Source organism: Salvia splendens, chromosome 5, assembly GCF_004379255.2.
Source record: "Salvia splendens isolate huo1 chromosome 5, SspV2, whole genome shotgun sequence".
Classification (NCBI taxonomy): Eukaryota; Viridiplantae; Streptophyta; class Magnoliopsida; order Lamiales; family Lamiaceae; genus Salvia; species Salvia splendens.
The window spans coordinates 4,763,550-4,789,739 of NC_056036.1; the positions used below are offsets into that span (position 1 = coordinate 4,763,550).

The 26,190-nt window shown below is 36.3% G+C and overlaps 2 protein-coding genes across 3 annotated transcripts; one reads left to right on the top strand and one right to left on the bottom strand.

The window, feature by feature from the left end:
- The first annotated feature begins 1,397 nt into the window (after positions 1-1,397).
- LOC121806024 (trihelix transcription factor GTL2-like) lies at positions 1,398-3,539 on the top strand. The gene is made up of 2 exons (XM_042206093.1): positions 1,398-1,857; positions 2,414-3,539. The coding sequence occupies exons 1-2, from the start codon at positions 1,658-1,660 to the stop codon at positions 3,354-3,356; spliced, it is 1,143 nt and encodes a 380-aa protein (XP_042062027.1). The 5' UTR covers positions 1,398-1,657; the 3' UTR covers positions 3,357-3,539.
- Positions 3,540-9,646: 6,107 nt separating this feature from the next.
- LOC121804373 (multisubstrate pseudouridine synthase 7-like) lies at positions 9,647-20,162 on the bottom strand. 2 transcript variants are annotated; one of them, XM_042203881.1, is made up of 20 exons: positions 19,973-20,162; positions 19,056-19,134; positions 18,775-18,972; positions 18,481-18,698; positions 17,561-17,633; positions 17,317-17,373; positions 16,765-16,844; positions 16,630-16,692; positions 16,432-16,519; positions 15,582-15,684; positions 15,378-15,481; positions 14,216-14,289; positions 13,030-13,094; positions 12,186-12,367; positions 11,531-11,598; positions 11,349-11,409; positions 10,720-10,757; positions 10,477-10,545; positions 10,090-10,393; positions 9,647-9,911 (listed from the first exon to the last, which is right to left on the bottom strand). In XM_042203881.1, exons 1-20 carry the CDS (start codon positions 20,152-20,154, stop codon positions 9,885-9,887), a joined length of 2,133 nt encoding a protein of 710 aa, XP_042059815.1. In that variant the 5' UTR covers positions 20,155-20,162; the 3' UTR covers positions 9,647-9,884. The 2 variants fall into 2 exon arrangements, 1 of the variants encoding a protein (XP_042059815.1); XR_006051132.1 differs by lacking the exon at positions 9,647-9,911 and having other exon boundaries at positions 10,322-10,393; positions 10,627-10,757.
- Between the last annotated feature and the right edge of the window lie 6,028 nt (positions 20,163-26,190).

Consider the following 26,190-nt stretch of genomic DNA (forward strand, 5'->3'; position numbering starts at 1 on the left):
AGATACATTATTGAGTTAATTAAACTTTTTATCTATATTAAAAACATGCTCTGATACCATAATAGATATTCATGAAATTCTTTCCTATATACCACCAATCCACCATGTAATTTCTATATATATTTTTATGTCATGATAACATATGTTGTTTGTACATTAGTGATACTTCAGCTTGTTGCACTTTTTGGCCTGAGAGATTTTTTATGTAAAGAAACCAGATATATGAATAATGAACAAACTCTACATTTTAACTTCGATTCATGAATTATTAACCAAATTTCTTTAACAATTAGTAATATACTGTATTTGACTTATTACAAATTTGACATCAGATAAAGTTGTCGGCACCTGAAAATGATCATAAGATCGGTAGTCTTTCTCCTAATTCTATTTTGTAATCAAGAGTAATTTTGACCATATATCCACCATAAAATAGTCAAATAACCATCTTACTAATTTCGTGGGCATATTTTTTGTTCACCATATATATATCCATACGGATAGTCATCCACATTGATACTAAAGTAACTTAATTCTAAAATTAAATTTATGTATTTGTTCAACTTTTTTAACAAGAACAATAGTTCAATTTTCGATGATTATTCTATTAACCTTTCTTAGGTGCAATTAATATAATAATTATTATTGTTACTACTATGATATTGTGTTAATGTTTTTGACGTATTCATTAATGTAAATTTGGAATCATAAATACGTGTACATTTTTAAAAAAAATATCTGTATGTATTCATTTTATAAACGTGTAACACATCTAAATTAAACACTACTACTTACTATATGGTAGCTAGTATAGCCGTAGGAAATTGGGTCCACCAACTCTGCTGTATCTAATGTACATAAATTACTATATATGTTTAATTAGTACCCCCTTAATTGATTCTTATTCCGGTGATAATTTTTGCATTCTATTCTTTTATTTTTTCTTTCTTACTTTTCTCTCCTACATATTTATCTTCCAATTACATAACAAACCCCAATTTTCTTAAATTATGTATCGAAAAAAATATCTCTATTAACAAAGAATGAAGGGAGTAATCCAAAATTTTGATTTAGGATATTGGTAGTTAAAAGTCGTATCTGGTTCACAATCGCACATAATTTATAGAGAGAGAGAGATGTGTGAATGTAGTGCGTGAGAGTGTGTGTACTTGTGTGGTAGTAGTAATAAGCTGGTCCCATTGTCTGCATGCATTCACGTGTCGCTGCTGCAAAATTTCCTTTCTATTCACACAATCATCGCCATCATCCCTCTCTGCATGTTTTCTCTCGCTTTGGATTCCAAATTATATATCCACACTCACCATCTTCCCTAACTCCAACACTACTTTCATTTTAATTAAATAAATAATTAATGAATTCCCTTTCTACTGCAGTCTGCACCCCCCCACGTGTGATCCATCCCCCCAATCGCATCAACACCTTCGCCTGTCCCTTCATTGGACTCTTGTGCCACAAAATGTCTGTCTCTTTAATCTTTTTTTTTATTCATATGCATGCCCAGCCCACCTAGCTATTTAATTCACTGCAATACAAGACAAACTTGAGTGATGAATAAGAGAGAAGAAGTTTTTTTCATTTTTTGTTTTGTTTTACTTTTAATTAATCTCTCGAGCTGTTGAGTTGCTTGGTGAGAAGAATGTTCGATGGGAGTGAGCAATTCATTGCTTCCTCAAGAGCTTCCTTTCATGGAAATCCTTGCTTCGACCCCTACGCGCCGCCGTTGCTCGCCGATAGATCCGCCGATCCGTGGTCCAACGACGAGCTTCTCGCCCTCCTCAAGCTCAGATCCACCACCGAGATTTGGTTTCCCGACTTCACCTGGGAGCACTTTTCAAGGCATGTCATTTTTTTTTGTTTAATTTTTTGCATTAAATGAAGACTAGGGAATAGCATTTTTCAATTTCAGTGCCCATTATTTTGTGTTTAATGATACGAATCTAATGAATTGTGAGTTCTTTTCGGAAAACGATAAGTTCAGATTTGTTCAAATTGGTGATGTTTTTTACCACGTAAACATAGTTGTTGTTGTTTATTTTTATTTTTATATTTTTATGTTAGACAGCATTGTTCAACTCACATTCACTTCTAATTTCTCGGCTGCCATATCTGATGCATAACATTTGGTCGTGGAATAATTACGAACAAATGCAAACTTTATAGTTTTTCCATTTACTTTCTAAAGTTGCGGGATAATTAAGGCTATAATTTAGCTAAATTTCATAGTTTTCCGGCAATTTTTACCAGATTACAATTTATATTCCAAAAAATGCAAATTTCATGGATTTCATCTGCTTTCTAAGTTGCGGACATGCCATAATTCAAATGTGTTTCCGGCAATGTAGCCGGTGCAATTGCATTTTGGAATGAAATTCTTCTTTTTTCATGAATCTAGGAAGCTGGGGGAGCTGGGGTACAAGAGGAGTGGGGTGGAGTGCAAGGATAAGTTCGAAGAAGTAAGCCGACACTTTAGCAGCAGCAGCAGCAGCAACAACAACAACAACAAAAACTACAACGAGCTCGACGAAATGTACCAAGAAGCTCATCACATCCATGAAATGGACGATCAGGATCCGACGGCCAAGAAGCCCCAAGACGTCATAATCAATCCAACCATCAAAAGGAAGAGAAGAGACAAGCTCGACAAATTCAAGGGCTTTTGCGAGGCCGTGGTGACCAAAATGATGTCCAAACAGGAAGAGCTCCACAACAAACTCATCGACGACATCGTCACCCGAGACGAGGAGCGGATCGCCCGAGAGGACGCGTGGCGGATCCAGGAAACGAAACGGATCCAAACCGAGATCGAAACCCGAGCCAAGGAGCAGAAATCCGCCGCCGAGAGACAAGCAGTGATTATCCAATTCCTGAAGCAATTCACCACCGCTCCCGAAGAAAAGCAACAGCAGACAGGAAAATTCGACACGAACACGAATTCCAAAACGAACTCCAACTCGTTGTGCAAGAGCACGCCGCCGCAGACGCCGGTGGGGCCGCAGTCGAGCCCGGCGGGGAGGAGGTGGCCGAGGGAGGAGGTGGTGGCGCTGATAAACCTGAGGTGTGAGACGGGCGGCGGAGGAGAGGGGAGTAATAAGGGGCCGCTGTGGGAGAGAATATCGCAGGGGATGAAGGAGATGGGATACAAACGGAGTGCGAAGAGGTGTAAGGAGAAATGGGAGAATATAAATAAGTATTTTAGGAAGACCAAGGATAGCAGCAAGAAGAGGTCTGTGAATTCGAGGACTTGTCCGTATTTTCATCAGCTCAGCTGTTTGTACGGCGACGGCACCATTGTTGCCCCTAACGCCGCCGCTGCGACGGCGGAGATTAATCAGTAGTTGAGTGAGGGAATGGAACAACTGGTTTTTGATTTGGGCTTCTTATTCCGGTGAATAAATTTTGTACTCTAGTGGTGTAAGTTTTTAATTTTTAATTTTTTTTTTGTGTTTAATTGCTATATATGTAGTTTTGTTTATTTCGTTACTATGAACTATATATATGTATGTATTATTGGCTGTTTAGTAGTACTAGTAATTTGTAGTATCTTCTATGATAGGATTCTTTTCTTCAAGGAGGCGTGATTATGGTTTGGGATTAATTCATTGTTAGGTTTTAGGGTTTGGAGGAGATGGGGAGGGTTTGGGATTTTACAAGGTTAGCCGACATTTTAGAAAGTGAAGGATTCAAATTGCTTAGAGTCCTCGGGAAGGGGGGTCGACCGACCGAATGTCGGCGTATGACGATCGGAAAACTATACTTTTTAAATTAGGCTTTTGAAGTTGTCGTCGATCTTATGTTGCAGTAGCTCCACCCTAATCTTTTGGGGTTGGCCGGGGTTCACTTTTGGGTTTTGTCGGATATTTAATTATTGTTAGTGAGAATCTTTGCACCGCCTTTGTGACGATGGTTTTCTTTATTGTGTCCAATCTTACGAGTTATGTCTGATATGTTACGTCATTAGCTTAGTCTAATAAAAACTTCATGCCGTTTATTATTGAAAAGTTAGAGGAAAGCGTGTATAAGATACTAGTATACTAGTACTATGAAATACATTCAACATTATAAATATGACATTGATTAATTAGTTATGAGTTTAACATTTCAATTACTATACCTTGGTAGCAAGTGGTACGAAGAAATGGAATTTAAGTAGGAACCGAATCGAATGACATACCTGATGATTAGTAGTATGCCATTTGCGATTATTAGTATGGAATGAACAAGGTAAGAAATATATATCACGAAGTACTCCGTATAACTTACGCTCTCCGTTCCATAGTAGTTGAGTCATTTTGTCATTTTAGTACGTTCCCTTTTTAGTAAAAGCCATCACATTTCTTCTCGCTTCCTCTACTCTCTCTTACTTTATTCTCTTTTCATCTTTCTACCTTTTTTTCATTTTCGAATTTATTCTTCTTTAACTTAATTCACTTAACATAATTTTTCTTAAATGGTGTGCTGAAAAGAAAAGCATCCACTACCGTGGAACGGAGGGAGTAGTTATTAATAAGTTTCTCTTCCATGTTAGTTGAATATGTATGTTTATTTTTTTTATTAAAATTCATTATACTATTTTTATTAATTGATAATTGTTATTCAATGTTTTAATTAACCAGATTAAGTAAACCATCAAATAATTATTTTTAGATTTTGATAAGCAAATAATTTTTATATGGAGTAATATAGTTGAGTATCTATTTTTTTAGTAAAGTTTTAGGATCTATAAACTGATATATAGTACTACGCAAACAATTGTTTTAGGGGTTCATGCACATAATTGTATGTACAAGTATCGTTATTCATTAGTAGCCCTTATCCTCCAAAAAATAAAAAAATCGGCAAATACTTATCAAACACGTACTTGATATTTAAATTGAAACTTTTTAAAATTTAACCTGAGGTCTTACCTTAAAGGACAAAGATAAAGTATCCAAAGATCTATTATTATTTTCATTTTAGATTTTTAATGATTAAAACAACTTATATTCTTATAAACAGTATTATTGGAGATTTGACATTCGGGATATTATAGAATTAAATCAGTACTATTTAATGTCAGCCTGAGGAAATTCAAACACGAATATGGTTCACTATTTTCTAAAAATGATTAATTTTTGAAGTAATGTTAAAAAATTGAAAAATATCAAGTAAATAAATTATTATATTTACCCATTTATTAAAGTTGTACTAGTAAGTTTGGATTGGATGATGATATTGAGAGTATCCACTATGGGACCCCGGCGGGGGGCGGTCCCGGGGCGGTCTATAGTGGAGGTGACGTCCGCCTCCGGGGCGGACGAGGAAAATGGGGCGGTAGGCGGCGGACGGGCATGCGGCGAGTTTGGGGCGAGGACGCGCCTACTCCGGGGCGGACGCGGCGAATAGGCGGGGCTGCTATAGTGGAGCGGTGCCCGGCGCGGCGGTAGTCGGCGATTTTTTTTTAATTCAATTTAATTCATCTATAAATACACCACATTCCATTCATTATTTTCACACCATTCCAACGTATAATTTTCGTTGTATAATTTTCGTTGTATCACCTTTGTGATTTGCACTAGATTAAATTTTCGTTGTATAATTTTTCTTGTACTTTAATACGACGAAAATTTAGTGTTTAATTTTAATTTCTTCGCGTATAGTCGTTTTCTTCTAATTACGTATAGTCCGATAAATTTATTCACAATTGCTTGAAATATTAAAATAAAAATTGATTATAAAATTTTGGGGCTATTGGTGTCCACTATAGTGGCGGAAACAAAAATTTGAGGCTGTGGAAAAAAAAACTGGGACTATGGACAAAAACTGGGGCGGAACTATTTGGATGTCCGTATTATAGTGGACACCCTGAGTGACACAAGTGAGAAAAGTAGGGGCTGTCCGTGTAACTGAATTCGATTTTATTATACGTCATTTATTGCCATTTAAGCTCATTCAGTCAATACGTTTCGGCAGTGAATTTGATATACATAAAATTAGAAAATAAAATTTCACCTGAAAATACATTCCAAGACCGTAAACACTCTTTTTATTTGACAGAATTATGCAATTACTTCAATCTCTCTCATATCAATATAATTAGAAAACAAAACTTCACCTGCATAGTAGTACAGAGTATCAAATTTGGAAAACTGATACAGGTGAACAATTGTATCCTTTTCCTTTTTTCTTCAAAATAGAAAATTAAGTGGTCATTTAATGCTATGAGTTGTAGTATTAAGTGAAGTGGTTAAAATAGATTAATAATACCCTATTTTTTAATTGGGAAATGACAGAATTTTAAAGGTCGCATCATGGTGGACTCGAATCTGGGACATTTGATCTTAAACAATCAATCTACCATTAGCTAGACAAATTCATATCTCATGGATTAGAAAAAAGGAAATATCATTTTCGATACCTTAATTTATGCCATGTTGATTAGATTATTACATGGAGATAGAATAAAATAGAGGGTGTTTTTTTATTTTAGAAATATGCCACTTTAAATATGAGATATCTCAAAAAGAGAATGTGTTTGTTATATGAGACTAAGGGAGTATAAGTGAAGTGTTCCTTAGTGCTTATGAGTGACCAAGCCATTCCAGAAAATCATTTCAAAGTATTTTAGGGCATCCGCAACGCGTCTTGTTGTTGTCTCTATCTCGTCTCGGAGAGACAAGGCGGCAGCGAGACGGCAATGTAGGGATACGTCTCGGTCTCGTCTTAGCGGGTGTCTCGTCCCGGAGGGACGGTTGGCGGGGCAGCTCGCCACGCGCCAGCGCCACGTGGCGTGCGCTGGCGCTAGGCTTGACGCCCACTCGTCGGCCCGCGAGTGGGCGTCGTCACGCTGACGCAATAAATCATTTTTTTTAAAAAATGATTTTAATTAAAAAAAATTATAACGGTAATGTTACCGTTTTTTACCGTTCAACAGTATTTTTTTAAATTTTTTTCTTTTTTTACTCTATAAATACTCCTCTTTCATCCTCATTATACACACAAACGCACATCTATTCTTTTCAAATCATCTCTCTTTCCTCTCCAATTTTCATCTCATCTCTCCAATTTTCATCTCAAAATGTCTGCTGACGGAAACGAGGGCGGCTCCGGCGTATATGACTTGAACACGTTTGGCGACTGGGGGGCATGTGCAATGTCTTGGGCGTTGCCGGTTCAGGTTCGTCGACGCCGGCGGCGTACCAACCACCCTATTTTGATGTGGATGCATACTCTCGTCCCTCCGCCCCGAGGTATGGGCAATCGCAGAGATTATCCCAAATTAGGGAGAATTTTTTGGATGAACCCAATCCGGAAGGAGGACGTGGCGGTGGAAGCTCCAGGGGTCGCGCATTCGACGCCGTGGAGGAAGAGGAGGAGGCGGCCGAGGAGGAGGAGGATATAAGCCGTCATCCATACAGCCGCAAGGACACGATGACTCTGTTCAACGCTTGGGTCAGCGTCTCGTACGATCCCATCGTCGGGAATCAACAAACCCGCAAGTGTTTTTGGGAAAAGGTCACCGACGCCTACAACGAGAACAAGCCGTCTCGGTCCCGCCGCCGCACCATGAAGATGCTCCGCAGTCATTTTGATCGAGTCGACAGAGATGTCAAAAAATTTTGCGGCATCTACAAGAATGAAGCGGCCCAATACCAAAGCGGAGCCAGTGGAGCCGACATTATGAGAGCGGCTATGCGAGTCTTTTTTTACGACAATGGCAAAGAATTCAAACATGTCGATGTTTGGGAGGTCGTCAAAGAGGTTGAAAGGTGGCCGGCGGTGTCCAGTCCAGCACAGGCTCGGGCTCGAAACGCACGAAGCACACGTCGGGTGGCCAATACTCGTCTAGCGAGGGCGGGTCAGGCAACGCCTCACAAGAGGTTGAGGGCATGGCCACCGATGCAAGGGGCTCCTCTCGTGGGCATTGTCGGCCGCAAGGGACCAAGGCGGCGAAGGCGGCTAGAGGGAGGAGGGGCCGAGGCGAATCAAGCCAGGCGGGCTCGGTCTCGGGCTCGAGCACCCTATTGTCCATGTACTTGACCGCCACGATGGCTAACACTTCCCGCATGACACCTCCCCAATATCAAGTCCATCTTGCCGAAATTGAGTATATGGCAAGACAAATTGGTATTCCGCCTCCAGGTAGCTTGAGTGCATCGCCACCGCCTTCGGGGGATGATTTGCCGGCAGTGTAGTTCTACTCAATTTCTATAAAATTGTATTTTAAATTATGTAATTTTTATTTTTTTTAGGATTTTAATTATGTGTTTTTTTTTGTTTTTTTGAATTTTAAGTTGTAATTTTATTTTATTTAATGAAGTGTGTTTTTATTAATTGAGTTTGTTGGAAATAAAAATAAAAAATGAAATTGAATAAATAGTTAATAGATGAGATGATTAAGAGATGGAGGGTTGCAGGTACTGTCTTTTAATTAAGAGATTTGGTAAAAAGTACAATGAGGCCTATGAATAGTGAAGAGATAAGACGGTTAAGAGACGGATAAGAAATATCGTTGCGGATGACCTTAGGTATTTCATTTTAGAGCAGGCAATATCAATTAATGCTATATTATTCATGCAATTCGAACTATTTATGAATTAATTTTGATAGAGAGGTGCACGTGCGGCTGTTCCCATACATATAGACCCCACCCTAACGAGAATTTATGAGCTTCCACGGAATCCATTTTCAAAATTCAAAAAATGTATATTTTGATTGAAAATACGTATATTTCTAAATTTCTTAACGAAAATCTTGTGGACAAGTAAATTAACGAACGTATAAGTTACTTAATTTGAGAAAACAAATATAATTAGTAGTACATGATGTCAAATAGAGTACTTTGATAAATACCAATGCTCAATATTGATACGAGCAAATAACAATGTATTCTACGCATTTTGATACAGATGTAATGCAATGCGTGTTAATTAAATGAATTTCATAAAAATATTTTAGTTTAGTGATCAAATGACATAGGATAACAATTTTCTTTAAGAGAAGAAAATTATTTACATGGATCCATAACGCATGTTTGGTAGAGTAGATGACTCATCTATGGATGAAATTGTATGAATAAAACTGACATTTTTGTTCATAGAATTCCATACCTAGATGAGTTATATTCCCTGCCAAACATGATACTTATAATACTTGTAAACAAATTTGTTTACTTTTTTACTCACAACAAGAATCAAGATGAGATCACAGTAGACAAAATGTTGATTACTTATAAAAGTGTGAAAATTCAATACTCATTAATGAACATGTAAGGACTGTATTCTGATGCAAACGTAGTGTGGGGACTAATCTCAATGAAAATGATATAGCATACAAAAATTTTATAAATGTACGTTTATATGAAACCAATTAAGAAAAACATAAAATAAAAAGTGAGACATCATTTCTCCAGAAGAAAACAAGAAGTTTGAAAAAAAAAATTAAGCTAACCATGATGAAACAAATTATGAACCTCGATTTGAGTGATTTACTAAATTGGGTAAACTCTGCGTTAAAAAAATTAGGTAAACCTAGTACAGAAATAGACCAGCTATTATTAGTTTCTGCGGTGATGCATTAAACAATCAGTGATGCATAAAAAAATAATTCATGAAGCAACAAAATGTAACACATTCAAAATGATGAAACCTTTGTACCAAACCATATTCTTCATTCCATTTGATAGGGGCAGAATCATAATGGAATCAGTTGGTTGTGAGTTTTGTTCATCATTTTGATGTCCAGTAATGAGGTTGACAGAAAGTAAAACAATTCAAAATTTGGCATTCCTGATTCATACAACATAAATTAAAAGCAAGTAGAGTGAACATATCTTAAGCCAGGGACTCCATCAAGAAGGGAATGAATTGGCTTCGGACGTGAATGGTTTAGTTCAGCGCCCTGTGAAATGCAACCTGCAACGAGGGAATGCATTTTATGATTTATCTATGCAACATGGTCTAGAGGTATAATCAGTTGGATGAATGAATGAGACATTTTTGTTTCTGATACTGAGCATGATTTGCATTGCACGGATGTAGACTCGACAAATAATTGGCATGGTGATGAGCGAATACAATCTTAGATACATACCGAGGTTGATGTCTTCAGCAGCTCCCTTATGGCCATAGTTGCATAACATGAAGCTGGGAGGGTAAACCCCAACTTGAGGGCAGTCTGGCTTTCCTGTGACTCAGAGGTCTCAGTTTGTGTATCATCTTTTACATTTGCTGATATATTGGTCTCATTGTTGCAATTTTCTGCCTCTGGTCTGCAACCATGAGGATTTTCCTTTTCATCCGAATCTCTGACAATCCTGGATGCACGTGACTTGGCAATAACGTCCATATCTGTCTCTGCCAGTGGTAAATTTGGATCTGTGTATTTGAGCAATTCCCTACAGAGCAAGAACAATAAAATTTAAAAATTAGAGAAGACCATCAGGTCTACAAAAGGAGTACAGACGAGAGTCAAGAATACCACTCAAAATCCTTGGGCTTTTGAAACACCCGCCTATATGCTCCAGTCATATTGGTTAATGAAAATTCCCTAAACACGCAGCAAGCAATGTAGACTGGTGAAAGTAATCCTTGAAAGCCATCTAAAAATCAAGAAAAAAAAAGGTACTACCGAAAAGTTGAAATATGTGTTTGGTGGGTATAGGTTGCAGAACCCACACACACTCATGAGATTCCATGCTCAAAAATCATGTGAATAACTCACTTTGAATTATGTGCACTCTCCGTCAAGCTGATACCATCCTGATAGGCAAGCATATTGAAATTTATAATGCATACGAGAGAGTTATTATAAACTAGTATTGCCTCATGCTATACACCTTTAATTTTTATAAGGCAGATTGTTACACTTACATATGGCATATCAAAAGAAAAATCAGTTGGTTGTAAAAATGGAAATTAAAATACTTAAGCATACAGTGCACATCTAATTGAATAACAAATTAAATCATACTACTATCTAGCATGATGTGCCAAAATACATATAACAATAAAATATATTCCCATATCTTTAACAAAAGTGACAAAAACCTAAAACTGTTTAAGTTTAATTTTATATTTCTATAAACTTATTTACATAGGAACAAAACATAGTAATTGTTGTTTTTAGATTTAAGTGAAGATAATTATCCTTTTCATAGCTTGTCTCATGCATAGTGTCTTATCTATGAATTTTTTATCGTAACTATATACTTACTCTCAGAATACTACCTTATACCCTAACTATACAGTTCCAAGTAGTAATGAAGAAACCTACATAGTTCCATCTATACACGCCTCTCACTTGTAATCCAAGTGAATTCAATTGGCAGGATAAAGAGTAAAAAACTTTACCTTTTTTGCCAAGTCATTATAGATTTTTCCAATTTCATTTGATGGATAAGACACCCTTGACCTGTTGAATGCATTATAGAAGCATAAGCGGCCATATATATCAGCCCCCTTGAATTGGGAGATTTTAGGTGATTGAGAAGAGATCATCAAAGATTTCTAGGTCTAAGCTGGCCAAACTTTACCCTGGTAAAGGAAGGACAATATCTTCAATAGAATACTTCTCAGCAGCAATATCCTCCTCACTTATAACCTGTACATAAGAAGGAAGTGATACACATTCTCTACTGAATGACATAAAAAAAAAAAAGACTTATTGCGCCCTATACATACTTCAGTATTTTTTAGTTTTAGCCCATGTTATTTTGGGAAGGATGTGAATATTTACTTTTTTTCAAAATATAGCAGGAAGTTTGAGAAATCTAAAATATTTGAAAGACGGAACAAAAAGTTGCACTGTTCCTATCTATTATATTAGCCAGACTCATAGTATAAGCAAACATGAGTTGAACTAAATATTTAATGTGCCTAATTATACTATAATGAAGGAAATTATGAACACTAATTTGAGTGATTTACTAACTAAGAGCCTAACACAGTTTCCCTGTTATTTTCTCAAACCCCGTATTTCTAGTCCAAAACTTAAAATCTTCAATAGGAATAAGCTTCAAATGAGACGAGGTTAGAGTGTAATAGGTAACAAGGACCCAATTCGGCTGAACATACCAAAATCAGATGAGAATTAGTTTTCAACAGATTACACGTATGCGAAGTCATGTTCATTGATTTCAGTTTAAAATACTCATTAAATCTAGCATAGAAAGACTTGCAGAACAATACCTTAACAGATGCATTTTTTACTTCAGAAAGATCAGCCACTGGTATGTCCTCAAGATTGCAATCAATGTGTGTATCATCATCGCCAGCTTCATCTTCACACTCCAAAGGAGATGTTAATGTTTCTTTGTCATTATCTTCTTCTTTGCAGTATACTAAATCACCCAATACAACCTGCTTGAACCCTGCATTTGTTTTATATGCCATAGAAGAACCATGAAATTAATATCAGGTATACTCGTCTCCCCAGCAAGTAAAATTATAATCAAGCCCCAAAATTGTTGTAATGAAGATTCATGATCATGTACAAGACACAAGACTTCAAAGATTGCTGAAAGATCAAGTGTGAAGAGAAGAATCAAATAGTAGAATTAAAGATTACACAACTACTAATTTAGGTTTGAAATAAATTTAATTTTGTACACCTTTTTTTTATTTATTGAATCAATTACAATATTGCACTACAATATAATTTTAGTGTTATAACGTAGTTTTATAATTGATCTAACTAGATGATATAGTAGATTAGGATTAAAAATCTGGGTTCATCATGTTGTGTGACTAGTGTCCCTATTTCCCAGCAAATGTCATCAACTTATATTTTCTCTTAAAATTCCTAACTTACATTTTCTGTTGCTTGATTATATTGTAATCCCCAAGATTCCTTGTTTTGAGTAAGGAGATGGCTGTTAAGTTTTGTTTTATGCTAAGTTAAATAATAACTTGGATCCATTAATTTCACAAATTTGTATAGTTTTTTCTTAATCCTAATTAATAGTGCTATGTTGATGGGTCTACTAAATCACCTTACAGAAAGAGATAACCGAAAACTCTAAAGCCTGCATACCATAGTTTTGAACTCTCATACTAGCTGCATGGTTCCATAAATAGCTCTGATAACTATGCACAAACCTGGAAGTTGAAAAACAGTACACACGTCACTAAATGGAAAGAATGGGATTCAACTACAAAAACGATTTAACACAACAATATGTGAACAAGTCAACAAGTATGTACCATCAATTTTCTTACAACAGCTTAACACAAACATCAAAATAAAAGAGACATCAATTCATCAACATTTAGCACTTCAACATTACTTCCATTGACAATTCATTAGCAGAATTGACAATTGGCCAAACTTGACATGATTCGGCGATGGTAAGATGAGCACTGCAACTCAATCATTTTTAGAATTCATTTAAGGGCTACCTTTGTTTAGTGTCCCCAACTACTAGCGTTTCAAGAAAAAAATCCCCAACTAAGCGAAAAGATTGAGTTGTGTCTAACTTGACATGATTCGGCGATGGTACGATGAGTAAATATGGCAGATTCTTATGTGGATTACAGGAGTAGTTTAATTCATGTGGATTTGTTTTCTAGGGTTACTCATGTTTTGTGCACCCAAATTATAGTCTTTTTCAGGAAATATCCCTAGTGAAACATAAATCAAACATTTCTCAAATTGAGGGTTTTTAACGAAAACGTGAAAGTTGGGGACATAATATATAATTATAAAAAAAATCCACCTAAGAAGTAAGAATCCAGTTGCGGATTATGTCAAGCAGGGCATAAATCAAACTTCTCATAAATTTGGCGTAATTGAAGAGAAAATTTGCAGTTGGAACCCATTTTTAGGAAACACGAAAAGTAGGTGACACAATACATGATTAACCTTTTTTTTAATCATCTGAAGTGATAGTTAGGAGCTATGAAGCGTGACAATGCCCCCGGGTCCACGTATTTCATGTTCGCCTCCATGCTTCCTATGTTAGGAGTTGAAATTTTGTACATTAATCAGTTTTTTAGAGTAATTGATGCTGTGAGTCTCAAACTTTTTATCTGCAAACCAAAAGCTCATAAGGTACTCTTTACACCATTGCATATGGTTTCTATCTAAATAATCTACTGCTGACCCTAGCTAACACAACTAAGTACCTTAAAAGCAAGCAAAATCAATATTTATAAACCCATAGAGTGCAAAGATGAATGCTGATAGCAATAAACAACATGAAGGCAGTGAAAAAACTTACATCATTCTCAATGTCCTAGGTATTGCCAACAAAGCTTGTAAGTAATTCCCAGGACACTTTTGGAAGCATTGCAGCTAAATATCAAGGAAATGTAGTTTGTCACGATCAACAGATAGACTCAAAGCGTATAAGTATGATTCAGTCAAGTCATAGAGATGAACAAGATAGTTTGAAAAGCATAAGCAGAATAGCATTAGATGGCTAATAAGTTAATACAACGACTTAAAGCTTAAAACTGTTGCTTCAGACATAAGCTTACATTGTAGCTTTAAGCCTACGCTACCTGAAATTTACCTAAAATGGCTTATCCATAGTTGCTTGAACAATTTTATACATATACGTGACATGAGAACATACAAAGCACTTTGATGTGAAGTCAGCCAAATAAAATGTTGCGATCAAAAGGCATGCTCAATCTGAGGAGCCATATGAATGAAGATAACATGAGTCGTACAGCATCAGTAACGAGTATAGATGTTTCAGGATATCAAAGATATGAGGGTTTTGTAGGTCATGAACCCCTTAAAGTATATACTAATAAGACGGTATTTTGAGGTTGTAATGTTGTTGCAGAGACCATCCTGAACCTCATATAAGTGCTACTTCGTCCCAGGTTATTCATTCTATACCTCATTTAAAGCATACAGATAAATCTGGTGCGTTTTTAGTCAATAATCCACCTCAGAAAAACAAAACTTTTCAGTTTTCACCAATATCCATTCTACGGTAACAATTGCATTAAGAAACAAGATGCAACATATAAAACTGAATAAACCTTCTAGATCCACCTTCCAAGTTCCAAAGCCTTTAGGGGCACTGTGAATGTTCTTTAGCTGACAATAAGTGGGCATGAGACAAGAATTTTCTGTAAAGCTTCTAATCAGTGAGAACAAGTTAATAAGCAAGCCTAATCAGCCAGGGTTCTTAGAAGATCCGGCAGGACCGCAGAGGTGTCTAATGCTAGTCTTAAAGCTTCCAGGTATTCCCAGGTATCATTTCATTTACCTTAATAAGTCATCAAGCTTGGTGCTTTTAATTCCCATTTGCTCTGTAGAAAAAAGTTAATTGCCTTTTTTGCTGATTCAGGAGGCGGCATTTAAATGTCAACATAGTTGGATGACATTGCAATAATAGGGTGTCAGATGCACAATATAGAACTTACAATAGCACGTTCTGCAACAAGATATCGTGGTAACTGCCTTAAAGTACCCTCAATGTCACCACTCTCCTTGTAATATTCTCTTATCTGTCTTGTGGCATCCTTCTGTGATCAAATATCTCAGTCAAGAAGCAACATGCAACAATTTGACCAGGACATTCTTTTCCAGGAATATGTAAATAAGTGGACAGCAATGCAAAAGGATATCTCCTTCTCGCGGCTCCAAAACCATGCTTACAGCAGCTTTCCATTCCCCTCGCAGTAATGCGGCTCCAATGAGATGTGTTGCTATAGAACTGCTTCCAAAGCGCTGTAAACACCAAACACAATTGACAATTAATGCAGAAAAACAGTTTTCAACTTCATGTAGCAGAAACACCATCCATGGTAAAAAGTTGATAGCTTAAGTCATAGATATAAGCAGGCATATTTGAGATCTCAAGGGTCAAGAGAAGCTAATATCACATTATCACTTAACTGATAATAATGTCCTTTATGGGCTTTTTTTCAGGTAAGGAAAAGGCTTGCTTAAGGAATTCATGCATCAAAGTGGGATATCCTTCAGGCCCACAAAGTAAATAGGAGAGACTTTGATATTATCATATTAAGAGAGTAGGGAACAGTGAAGCAGATAAATAGATTATTTTGTATTGCACATGTGAACTATCATAACAGGCACACACAAGTTTCCGGTAGCTCCTGAGAATCCAGACTCCAGAGTGGGTTTTGTCAGTCACCTACATTGATATGCATTGGTTGGTTCAAATCAGCGTATCTAAGCTGATGAGAATTAGGAACATGAATCCTTAGACAGAGCATATATTCTTCACCAACAGTATGGACAGGGGTAGCTAGAAGGTTGGATGTAATAAGTTAAAATTTAAAGTAGTAGCTGAAGTTTCTCCTTTGTAGGATTTGTCAAAACGTGAGTGATATCCCATATGCTATTATGGCTATGGGGCCTAAAACTGCTCTCAGATCTGTAATAAAAAAAAATTAACAATATGCACAGAATTAAACTAAAAGTAGGAGAGAATACTTGGATCCATTAAATAACCTGCAAACCAAAATAGTTGATAAATCCATTCTCCCCTAAAGAAGTAGCAGCTGCTCTAATAATATCTTCATTCTCAGCACTGATTCTTCTGCACAAACGGAAAGTGGAAAAAATTGAAATGTAAATTCATTATGCATATCCGCATATTTTATAACACAATCAGTATATTTACATTTTCATGTCTAACAAGACGATCACCTTAATGTAACTGTAAATCTATTTCCTTGGAGTTGCCCGAGAACAAGTCCTTCATTAACATGGCTATAAACAAAAAAAAAGAATCATAATGGTATGAAATAATAATACACATTCCATTGCAAGTCAAGCACTTACCAGAAGTTTCCAACTTTAATACCAATCAATTTCTCATTAAGTGCAGCTAACTTACTTGCCCGCTGCTTGAAAATGGTAACCTAAGTGCAAAAACAAATCAAAGCATAGACAGAGTATGGTGTATATAAACATTTTGGACCTTAACATGGCTAACTGAAAAAGAAAATGTTAAGCCACTCCAATTCTCCAAATCCACTATCATCTTCAGAAATCTGAATTTTTTGTTTGAATTTTGATCAATTCATAAAATTATTGTATTCTGTAATTTCTCACAATAGATTCGAAATTATTGAGGAGTTGGACAGAGTGACAATAAAATTGACAATTACCGGTGAGATCAGTTATTACAAATCATCATACCAAAAAACCAAGGGAAAAAGATTTGCTGAAACTAAAAACTCAAACTGTAGTAATTCCATCACTAGCAACCTGGATTCAATTTCAAATGTTTGTTGGTTTGTTTGTTTTTTTAGGTTGAGATAGGGAGAAGGAGTATCAATATAACAAAGTCTGAAGAATTTATATTGAGTAGAAAAAAATAAATGAAAATACCCTCTGAGTGGTTACTGCACGTTTATCCTTTGTGCCAGAAAAACCAAAGGACCTGGGCTGCCAAACAGGAATTGGAAGACATAATAATTTCAGGTTATACATCACAGGAAGCAAACAATGTAAGAGAAAATTAAATAGATGGATCATGGAACAGATGTTGCATCAATCTAATGATGAATAATATCCATACTAAGCAGTGAATGAAGCAAATATCTGAAGTACCTACAGCAAATATCTGAAGTACCTTAGTGCCAAGCATCTTAGCAAGGAGCCCAAGGGCTTCTTGTGTATCCTTGTTCTCCTTGTAAAGATGAAACCTGTGAATGTAATAACAATTTCTATAATTACATGACTAACAAGGAGCTACAACTTTTAGGGGAAACAATGCTTTTTGATAAATAGCTTACTTTCATCAAACTATCAGAAGTACAAACTCACTAAAAGAAATGGACATTGGCCACTTGTTTGTATATACACTGAATCCTAAACAATAAGTTTCATCCGTTGCCACAAAAAAAACAAAGATTAATTGCAAATATATAAAATAAGTACACCTGTACCACTACAATGTTGATACCAACCAGCTAACAGAAGCTGGTAGAGCTCTAAAAAGGCGAATGCAACGACAATTTAACCTTGTTAAATTAGATGACATATATTAGTCCAAACTCCAAAATAACTAAGTAACATTCTCTTCAGCTACAGAGTACAGGGAACACGTAGGGATCTGAGATCTTAAGCTGAACATAAATTCGTTTATTAGCTAACATGCTTCAGAATCAGGGGCTTATAAGTGGATCTGAGAGAAAATAAATCTACATCTTAATCCTTTTAGGGTGAAAGGATATACTATCATTTACACCTTGAACGATGGTACTCAGCATTTCCCTATTAATCGAACTCATAGACCCAGAATAATTACTACTGTCAAAATGGTTCTCAAGTGTCACGCTCCCTCATGAAACTTCAACATTTAGTTGACATATTGTTATCGTTCTTTAATCACATAAGTTCCATATAATATTTTCTTTTCTAAAGTCAATTGTCCAGTTTTATGAAGGATTTTGGAGATACAAAAGCAAGATCAGACATTTTTAGTCAGTCATACTTCAATGTACTATACACATTAAAAAGGTTAAATAAAATGGATAGAAGAGGCATCACCTAAGAAACTTGCCAAGGTTTTCTGGCCAACTACTATCAGAGCCTCTAGAATCATATGGTTTATCATCTCGATTTTTTCTTTTCCTGGAGTTCCTTCCCCTGCCATTATTACTTCCTGAATTCATTCGCACACGAATACACTTCGATGAAGAATCAGGCCCATCCACTGTGTCAGTAACAAGGAATTTCATTCTCTCCTTGAAGAAGTTATGAACAGCCTGAAAAAAAAATAGTGTTTCAATAAACAAAAAAGAATGACACATCAAACTTCAGATGTACAAAAGTCAGCATTACAGTTCGATGAGATTTGTCAGAGATCGGACAAAGAACAATAGATTCATCATCATTAATTACTCCTGAAACAACTTGATCAATGAGTTTTTTCAGTTTCTCAACATCAGAATCACCAGCAAGAACTCTGAACGATTCTATCTCATTGGTATAATCTCTATCCTGTAAATCAGCTACTTCTACTTTCTTTTCCACTGCAATCTATCAGATGAAATTGTAAGTTAGTACACTGCATATTCTTTCATGTATTATTTCTCATGAATAACTAAGACTTAAGTGCACACCTCCAACGGAGAGTCCAGTGTAGTTAAATGAACAACATTTCCATCCAAACCCACTTCATTTACAATAAAATCTGAATATCTGAAAAGGAGTAAAAAAGTTACACAGTTATACCAGTTTCTGCAAACAATTGCATAAAATTCAAGTGAATCCACTTACTTTAAAGATGCATAATGAAAAGGTGATGACATTCGGTTTTATTTCATAATTGTAAATGCAAAGTTTCTTTCTATTTGTAGCTCTGCAATCAAACCACGATTCAACAATAGCAGGTATTGCTGATTGGAGTACAACTGTACAAGACACATTATGCAGAAGGTCCACGTATTTATACATGATAAGCCTCTCTGGTAGGGAATAATTGTCAATCCACCCTCAGCAACTGCTCAAACTATCTCATCTACAGACTACAATAAGAATCAAGGGCCTGGTTTACACTTAGGATGGTGGACAGTTTAGTAGATATACAAGGTTTGATATGATAAAATCAAGTAATCCATCCCATGTTTACTCCTAATGTGTCAATGAGGAAATGGTGGATCATATCCCATCTCTTTTAAGTGGGTACATATCATCCATCCAGTCATTCCAACCCAGATTTAAACGATCTAGTTAATTGACTTCTGATAATCTACCTTTATCGATCACAGTAAACAAGGACGAAATGAGTAAATCATATCACTATGCCATATACATATGGATCCGTCATATATATTACATTATATTCTCTATAACACTGATTCAAATGGGACTGTAACAGTGAAGAATCACAATAATCAATGGCATAACTATAATCAATATCCATCCCAATAACTGGTGCTAGTGAGCTCCTGATTTACCGATTGCGATGTAAACATGCAATGTGATGATGTTTAAGTGCATTTGCAGCGTAATAAAAAAATTAGAAAAAGGAAGAAACCTCTGCTTGAGAATTCCTCGGAAGCCGGGAAGTTGAGAAATGTAGCAGAGAATCCCAACTTGAGATTCTTCGACGGAATTCATGCTCATCTCCGGCCGGTGGGAGTAGGGTTTTAGAGAAGAGGAGATTTTCAGAAAGGGTTTAATGTTTTTCAGTGATTTTGCAATTTGACTCCTCAGCATTTAGCAGTTAATGAGTCTGGTGTTTAAACTAAATAAATACTCCATATTCAACCGTGGTAAAATATAGTATAAAACAGAAAATAAATGTCACTAAAATGGCGAAAAGCTTGGTCGAATTTGGTTTGTTAATTCGTTGATAAATTATGAATTTAATTTTTTTTTCGCTAATACGAAGTGGCGCGTAAGTGAATTTTAGTAGTGGTCGGTGTGCGTATCAATGTTGGTGAAATGGATTAAGTACTAAATAATTTAAGCAATAATAATGATAATAATAAAAGACAAACCATTTAATATAAATAATTTCTTCTCATAATTTGAAAGAAAAAAAAAACTTACAAAAACAAGTGCTAAATGCGTGTTTTTGGAGAAAATCGGGTTTATAGGCTACTTTGTCTTTAAAATAACGTAAATGTACTCATTTTGTTATCTCTTCCATAAGTGGGAAAAACGCCATCTGTGTAGGTGTGTCTATAAGTAAAGACGCCAGCATAGTTGGTGTTTTATAATGTCCTCGTATTTTACTCGTATTTTCTCCAAATACAGTTAAGTTAGAACACGCCAACTGGGTTGGCGTGTATAATTAAAAAACGCCTTAAGGATTGGCGTGTTTAGAAAATTAGAAACGCCTAAGGGAATTGCGTCTTTAGGTAAAGACGCCATCACGGTTGGCGTGTTATAATAGAAAAACGCCAACACGAGTGGCGTGTTTATACAGACTGATATAGCAGCCTCTCCTCCACTAAATCGCGAAAAACTCACACCACACACTTCACGATTTTATCCAAAGCAGTGCCTCTCGTCGCGAATTCGCCCTCCTCTCCGTGATTTCGCCCTCCATTCATCAATCGGTGCTAGTTTTCCCCAAATTCGTATATTTTTCCAGTTAGTATGCTTATCTTTTACATTATTAGAGTAATTGTTGGATAGGGTTTGTAATGGGTTGTGAATTGAGTTGAAATATTGTGCATATTGGATTGTTTGTATGACGTTATTGTTGATTAAAAACCTAAACCCTAATGTTGTTCTAGCTTAAAAATTGGGTAGTATGCTTATTTCATGGATGTAGAACGATGTTCTACCTATAGCTGGGGTGGTGCGACGCTTGCTTGCTTGTACCACAATTTGTGTGAAGCTGCCGTTGCTAAGATGACCGATGTCGGGGGAGCTTTAACTTTGTTACAGCTGTGGGCTTGGGAGAGAATCCCAAATATTAGACCGAGGATGCTAAATCCCGTGCTTATAGACTACGCACAATGTGCAAGCGCGTAAGTTGTTCTCTAATTCAGTTTTTAAGCTTAATGTTCATCAATTTCCATGTTATTCGCTCATAATTTAAATTTTTTAGATAGAATGGTCCGGCGGACCGGCGTCATATGTAAAAGCACCCGGGCATTGTATTGAAAATTTCCGAGATCAGTTTTCTATGATGCACGCCAACGAGGTAATTCATATACCTATAAATTGTTTTTTGTTTGTTGTTTTTTTTGCAATTATTTTGAATAAATTTGTTTCACATGTAGTTTATTTGGAGGCCTTATCTCCAGCGGAACTTGCCATAATGTTGTGTTGTCGGTCGTCCTATATGGACGTCGATAACAACTCTTATTTGTTGGAATCTGGTTGAGCCACACCTGCCACAACAAGTGTTGCGACAATTTGGGATTGTCCAACCGTACCGGTTCCACGGTTCTGATTTTACGAAACAGGATCGCCGTGGAAAATCTGGCCGGAATTGGGCTGAGTGGCACGCCCATCATATACAGGAGTGGGACAATAGGCACGACTTGGTGTGGACTGATGTGGAGTACACTATGGAGCCTGTTGCAACCGATGAATATATGAATTGGTTTCGCCAAATAACTGTGGTGTATTTAACCAAACCCGGCGTGCATCCTGAAGAGGGCTTCCACGAAACGGCATCTTCTCATAACTTTGCGGTAAATTGCAAAAACTATTAATTATTTAAATTCATATTATGATACGTAATTAACTTTGAAAATTGTAGGTGGAGACGCTTCACAACAAACGCCACTTTCTAAGTGGCCAAGATATGACAGAACATCCGGCTTTGGAAACCATTTCGAGGATGGTTAACGATGGATTGCAGATATCCGGGGAGGCTGAGCTGATGGACTACCTTCCTTCCCAACGCTCTGCAATGGACATGGACGTACCCGTGAGGCAAAAGGGAAAACGACGAACCAAGAAGAAAATTGCCTGCGGAGAGTCGTCATCTCAGTTCGTATATGACTCCGATGACGATTTTGTGGATCCACCTCCACCAAGATCTGCAATTCGAGACCGTCATTCTGTCAGCCACACCGGTGGTACATGAGAAGATATTGGCCTCAATGATGTCCACGCTTCTCCACCACGGTCGTCTGTGCGAGATGATTTTTTTGGGGTGGATCTAGAGAACGTTGTTGTTCAAGATACCCCTCCCTCTAGGATCCCTAGATCTACATCCAGAATTGGGAAGGGGATACGTGGCCTGTTTATGCAGAAACGGCGAGACGAATAAACTAAACCCCAACTATTTGTATTTGATGATGCAATTGATATTCATGTTTTTTCATTGAGTTGAACTCTTTATATTGGTAATTTGATACATCCTCTTTTTATATTTATTTATATTTTTGATGTGGGAATGATTGCAACAGTCTGAATAAGCAGGGTAATTAGTACGATACGATAATTGGATGAAAAAACAGAAGCATACAATTTCATGCAACCAGTCTGACCAAAAACGCCAGTTACATTGGCGTGTTACAGTTGGGTATATTTTGGTCAATTTTTTCGGATGCTGCGAGCAACGTTCTGTATTGACCCGCCAACATGGTTGGCGTTTTTAAGAAAGACGCCAGTTCCACTGGCGTTTTTAAGAAAGATGCCAGTTACATTGGCGTGTTACAGTTGGTATATTTTGGCCAATTTTTTTCGGATTCTGAGAGCAAGGTTCTGTATTGACTCGCCAACATGGTTGGCGTTTTTAACAAAAACGCCAACAAGTTGGCGTTTTTAAGAAAGACGCTAGTTACATTGGCGTGTTACAGTTAGTATATTTTGGCCATTTTTTTTCGGATTCTGAGAGCAAGGTTCTGTATTGACTCGCCAACATGGTTGGCGTTTTTAACAAACACGCCAACGAGGTTAGCGTTTTTAAGAAGTCAAACACGCCGATGGGGTAGGCGTGTTTGTGGTTGAGACGCCAACTCCATAGGCGTCTTTAGATGTGAAAACGCCAACATCTGTGGTGTTTTTAGGCATAAAACACGCAGTCGGCAGTGGCGTTTTATTGGTAACACGCCAACCCCGTCGGCGTTTTTTAACGTACCCACACTTACATGAAATACGACGACACATACGGTTCTTAATTGTAAAACGCCAATGAGGGTGGCGTTTTCACTTAAAAACACGCCAATGTGGGTGGCGTTTTCTCCATATATGGAAGAGATAAGAAAATGAGTACATTTACGTTATTTTAAAGGCCAACTGCCCTATAAACCCGATTTTCTCGTGTTTTTGTGTATACACCATAGTAGAAAAACACAGTAGACCACCAACGTTTTCTCTTCCGTTGTGGGGAGGAATCCCTAATTCTCTAAATCCCAACGGTGAAACTCTAACCAATTGAATGTCTTCAACCGGGAAAATCGTAATATTCTTACTCACCAACTGCGATTTGCCCTCAACGATCTCCATCACGCCTTATGGCTTGCTCCATGGTTTTTTCTTTTTTTTATTCTATATACTACACTTAACATTCCTCAAGTGTACTGGACTTTTTTTTATTCCGCCTTTGGGAGAGACGCATGACCCTCATGCGTCTCCTTTTAATGAAACCCATAACAGAGATGCGTCTTTCATAGAGACGCATGAGGGACATGCGTCGTTAAATTTTTAATTTTTTTTCTTTAATTTTTTTTAAAGACACATAAGCATCATGCGTCACAGGCAAAGACGCATAAGCGTCATGCGTCTTTCACTTTTTTATTTTTTATTTTTATTTATTTTATTTTATTTTATTTTATTTTTATTTTTCCCCATTTTAGCCATTTTCCTTCACATGTATATCCATTTTCCTCGAGAAACGTACAGAAAAAAAAACAAAGAGCATTTCTTCCTTGTCATCTTTCCTCCAAAAGCATGGCTTTTGGAAATGTGAGTTAACCAATCACCTTCAAAATTGGGTAAATTTGTCAAAACTGCATCTACCTAACATTTATTGGTTAGATTTGTTATGCTTTTAAAGTTTTAAGTTAAGTTATGCGTCTGTCCTCTTCAAAGCCATGTTTTTGGAGGAAAGATGACAAGGAAGAAACGCTCTTGGTTTTTTCTGTACGTTTCTCGAGGAAAATGGATATACATGTGAAGGAAATGGCTAAAATGGAGAAAAATAAAAATAAAATAAAAAAATAAAAAATAAAAATAAAAAAGTTAAAGACGCATGAAGCTTATGCGTCTTTAAAAAAAATAAAGAAAAAAAATTAAAAATTTAACGACGCATGTTCCTCATGCGTCTCTATGAAAGACGCATCTCCGTCATGCGTTTCATTAAAAGGAGACGCATGAGGGTCATGCGTCTCTCTCAAAGGCGGAATAAAAAAATCCAGTACACTTGAGGAATGTTAAGTGTAGTATAGAATAAAAAAAAAACCCGCTTGCTCCATGTTCCCCGTAGCAACAAAATCACATCCGAATGATCTTTGCAGCGGAAATCAACAAGTATCACCCCAATTCATAGTCCGTCGACTTGTTGCTTGTGCACCCTCCCGCCTTGTTCGTTGCCACCACTACTGATTTTTTGGTTTGCAATTTTCCAATCTCGAGTAGGGCTGGGAAAAAATATCGAAAAAATGATATATCGCTCGTATCGTATTGAAAATATCGAAAAATTATCGGATTTTTGATATATCGTACTTTTCGATACGAAACGATACCGTATCGTAAGTTTTCGATACGATAACGATATGAATTTTCGTATATCGCGATATATCGTTTTATATCGAATATACGATATATATCGATATTTTCGATATATCGTTTTATATGGAATATTCGAATATATCGTATATATCGAAACATATTTGAAATTATAATTTTCGATATACAGGTATTCGATACGATATCGATATTTCGATATATCGTACCGAAATTCGATATATCGAAATATCGATATGATAACGATATTGATATTATCCATATCGAAAGTTCGATATATCGAAATTCGATATATCGAAACTTTCGATACGATAACGATATGAAATTCTTTCATATAGATATTTTCGATACGATATACGATACAACGTTTTCGATACGATATCTCGTATCGACCCACCCCTAATCTCGAGAGGTAGGAGTGAGGGGACAAGAAAATAATATTTGAGTTTCTATTTTTGGTACATATATCATTTGAGGTTTGAGCTAGTTCTATAAATTTTAGGAATTTTGAGTATACAATAAAATACTTAATAAATATTGTAAACTATAATGATATATATTATCTTTAAATAAAAAAAATTTATCTTCGCTCATCCACGGGTAATCAAGTCAGAAAACACATGAATAATTTATATTTACAATATATTATTAGATGATGTTCGATTTGAAAATAAATAAAATTTGATTTAATGAATCTTACATTGACTTAGGATATCACATAGGATTAATATTGCCTTAGTATTGATTATTGAACCAGTTCAATATGAGACAAAATTAATCTCCATTACTATTAAACCAGTTCAATATGAGACGATCGCAAGACAAGTTCAGCTTGAGCAATTCAATAAATGCTATTTACATCAAATATCCATTAGCCAATAAGAATTTAGAGATCACATAAATAATGGATCCAAAAAGGGGTTTCATTTGATATAGTGGGGCTCGATGGGTTCCTTGATGCATCATTAATTTTATTTTATTTTTTAAGAAGATCAACAATGGTTCCTCATCTAGCTTATAGCGACTTGAACTCCAAACTTGTTAGATGGAGGAGAAACACTTTACCTACTAAACTGCTATTCGACGTCAACGATG

Bases quoted from the DNA above. Each gene is read 5' to 3' on its own strand.
- LOC121806024 (XM_042206093.1), top strand. From the start codon at position 1,658: ATGTTCGATGGGAGTGAGCAATTCATTGCTTCCTCAAGAGCTTCCTTT. The intron at 1,858-2,413 runs GCATGTCATTTT...TCATGAATCTAG, and splicing joins ACCTGGGAGCACTTTTCAAG to GAAGCTGGGGGAGCTGGGGT.
- LOC121804373 (XM_042203881.1), bottom strand. From the start codon at position 20,154: ATGCTGAGGAGTCAAATTGCAAAATCACTGAAAAACATTAAACCCTTT. The intron at 15,482-15,581 runs ATATCCTTTTGC...ATATTTGATCAC, and splicing joins TTTGGAGCCGCGAGAAGGAG to AGAAGGATGCCACAAGACAG. The intron at 10,546-10,719 runs GTGAGTTATTCA...CTGCGTGTTTAG, and splicing joins GAGAGTGCACATAATTCAAA to GGAATTTTCATTAACCAATA.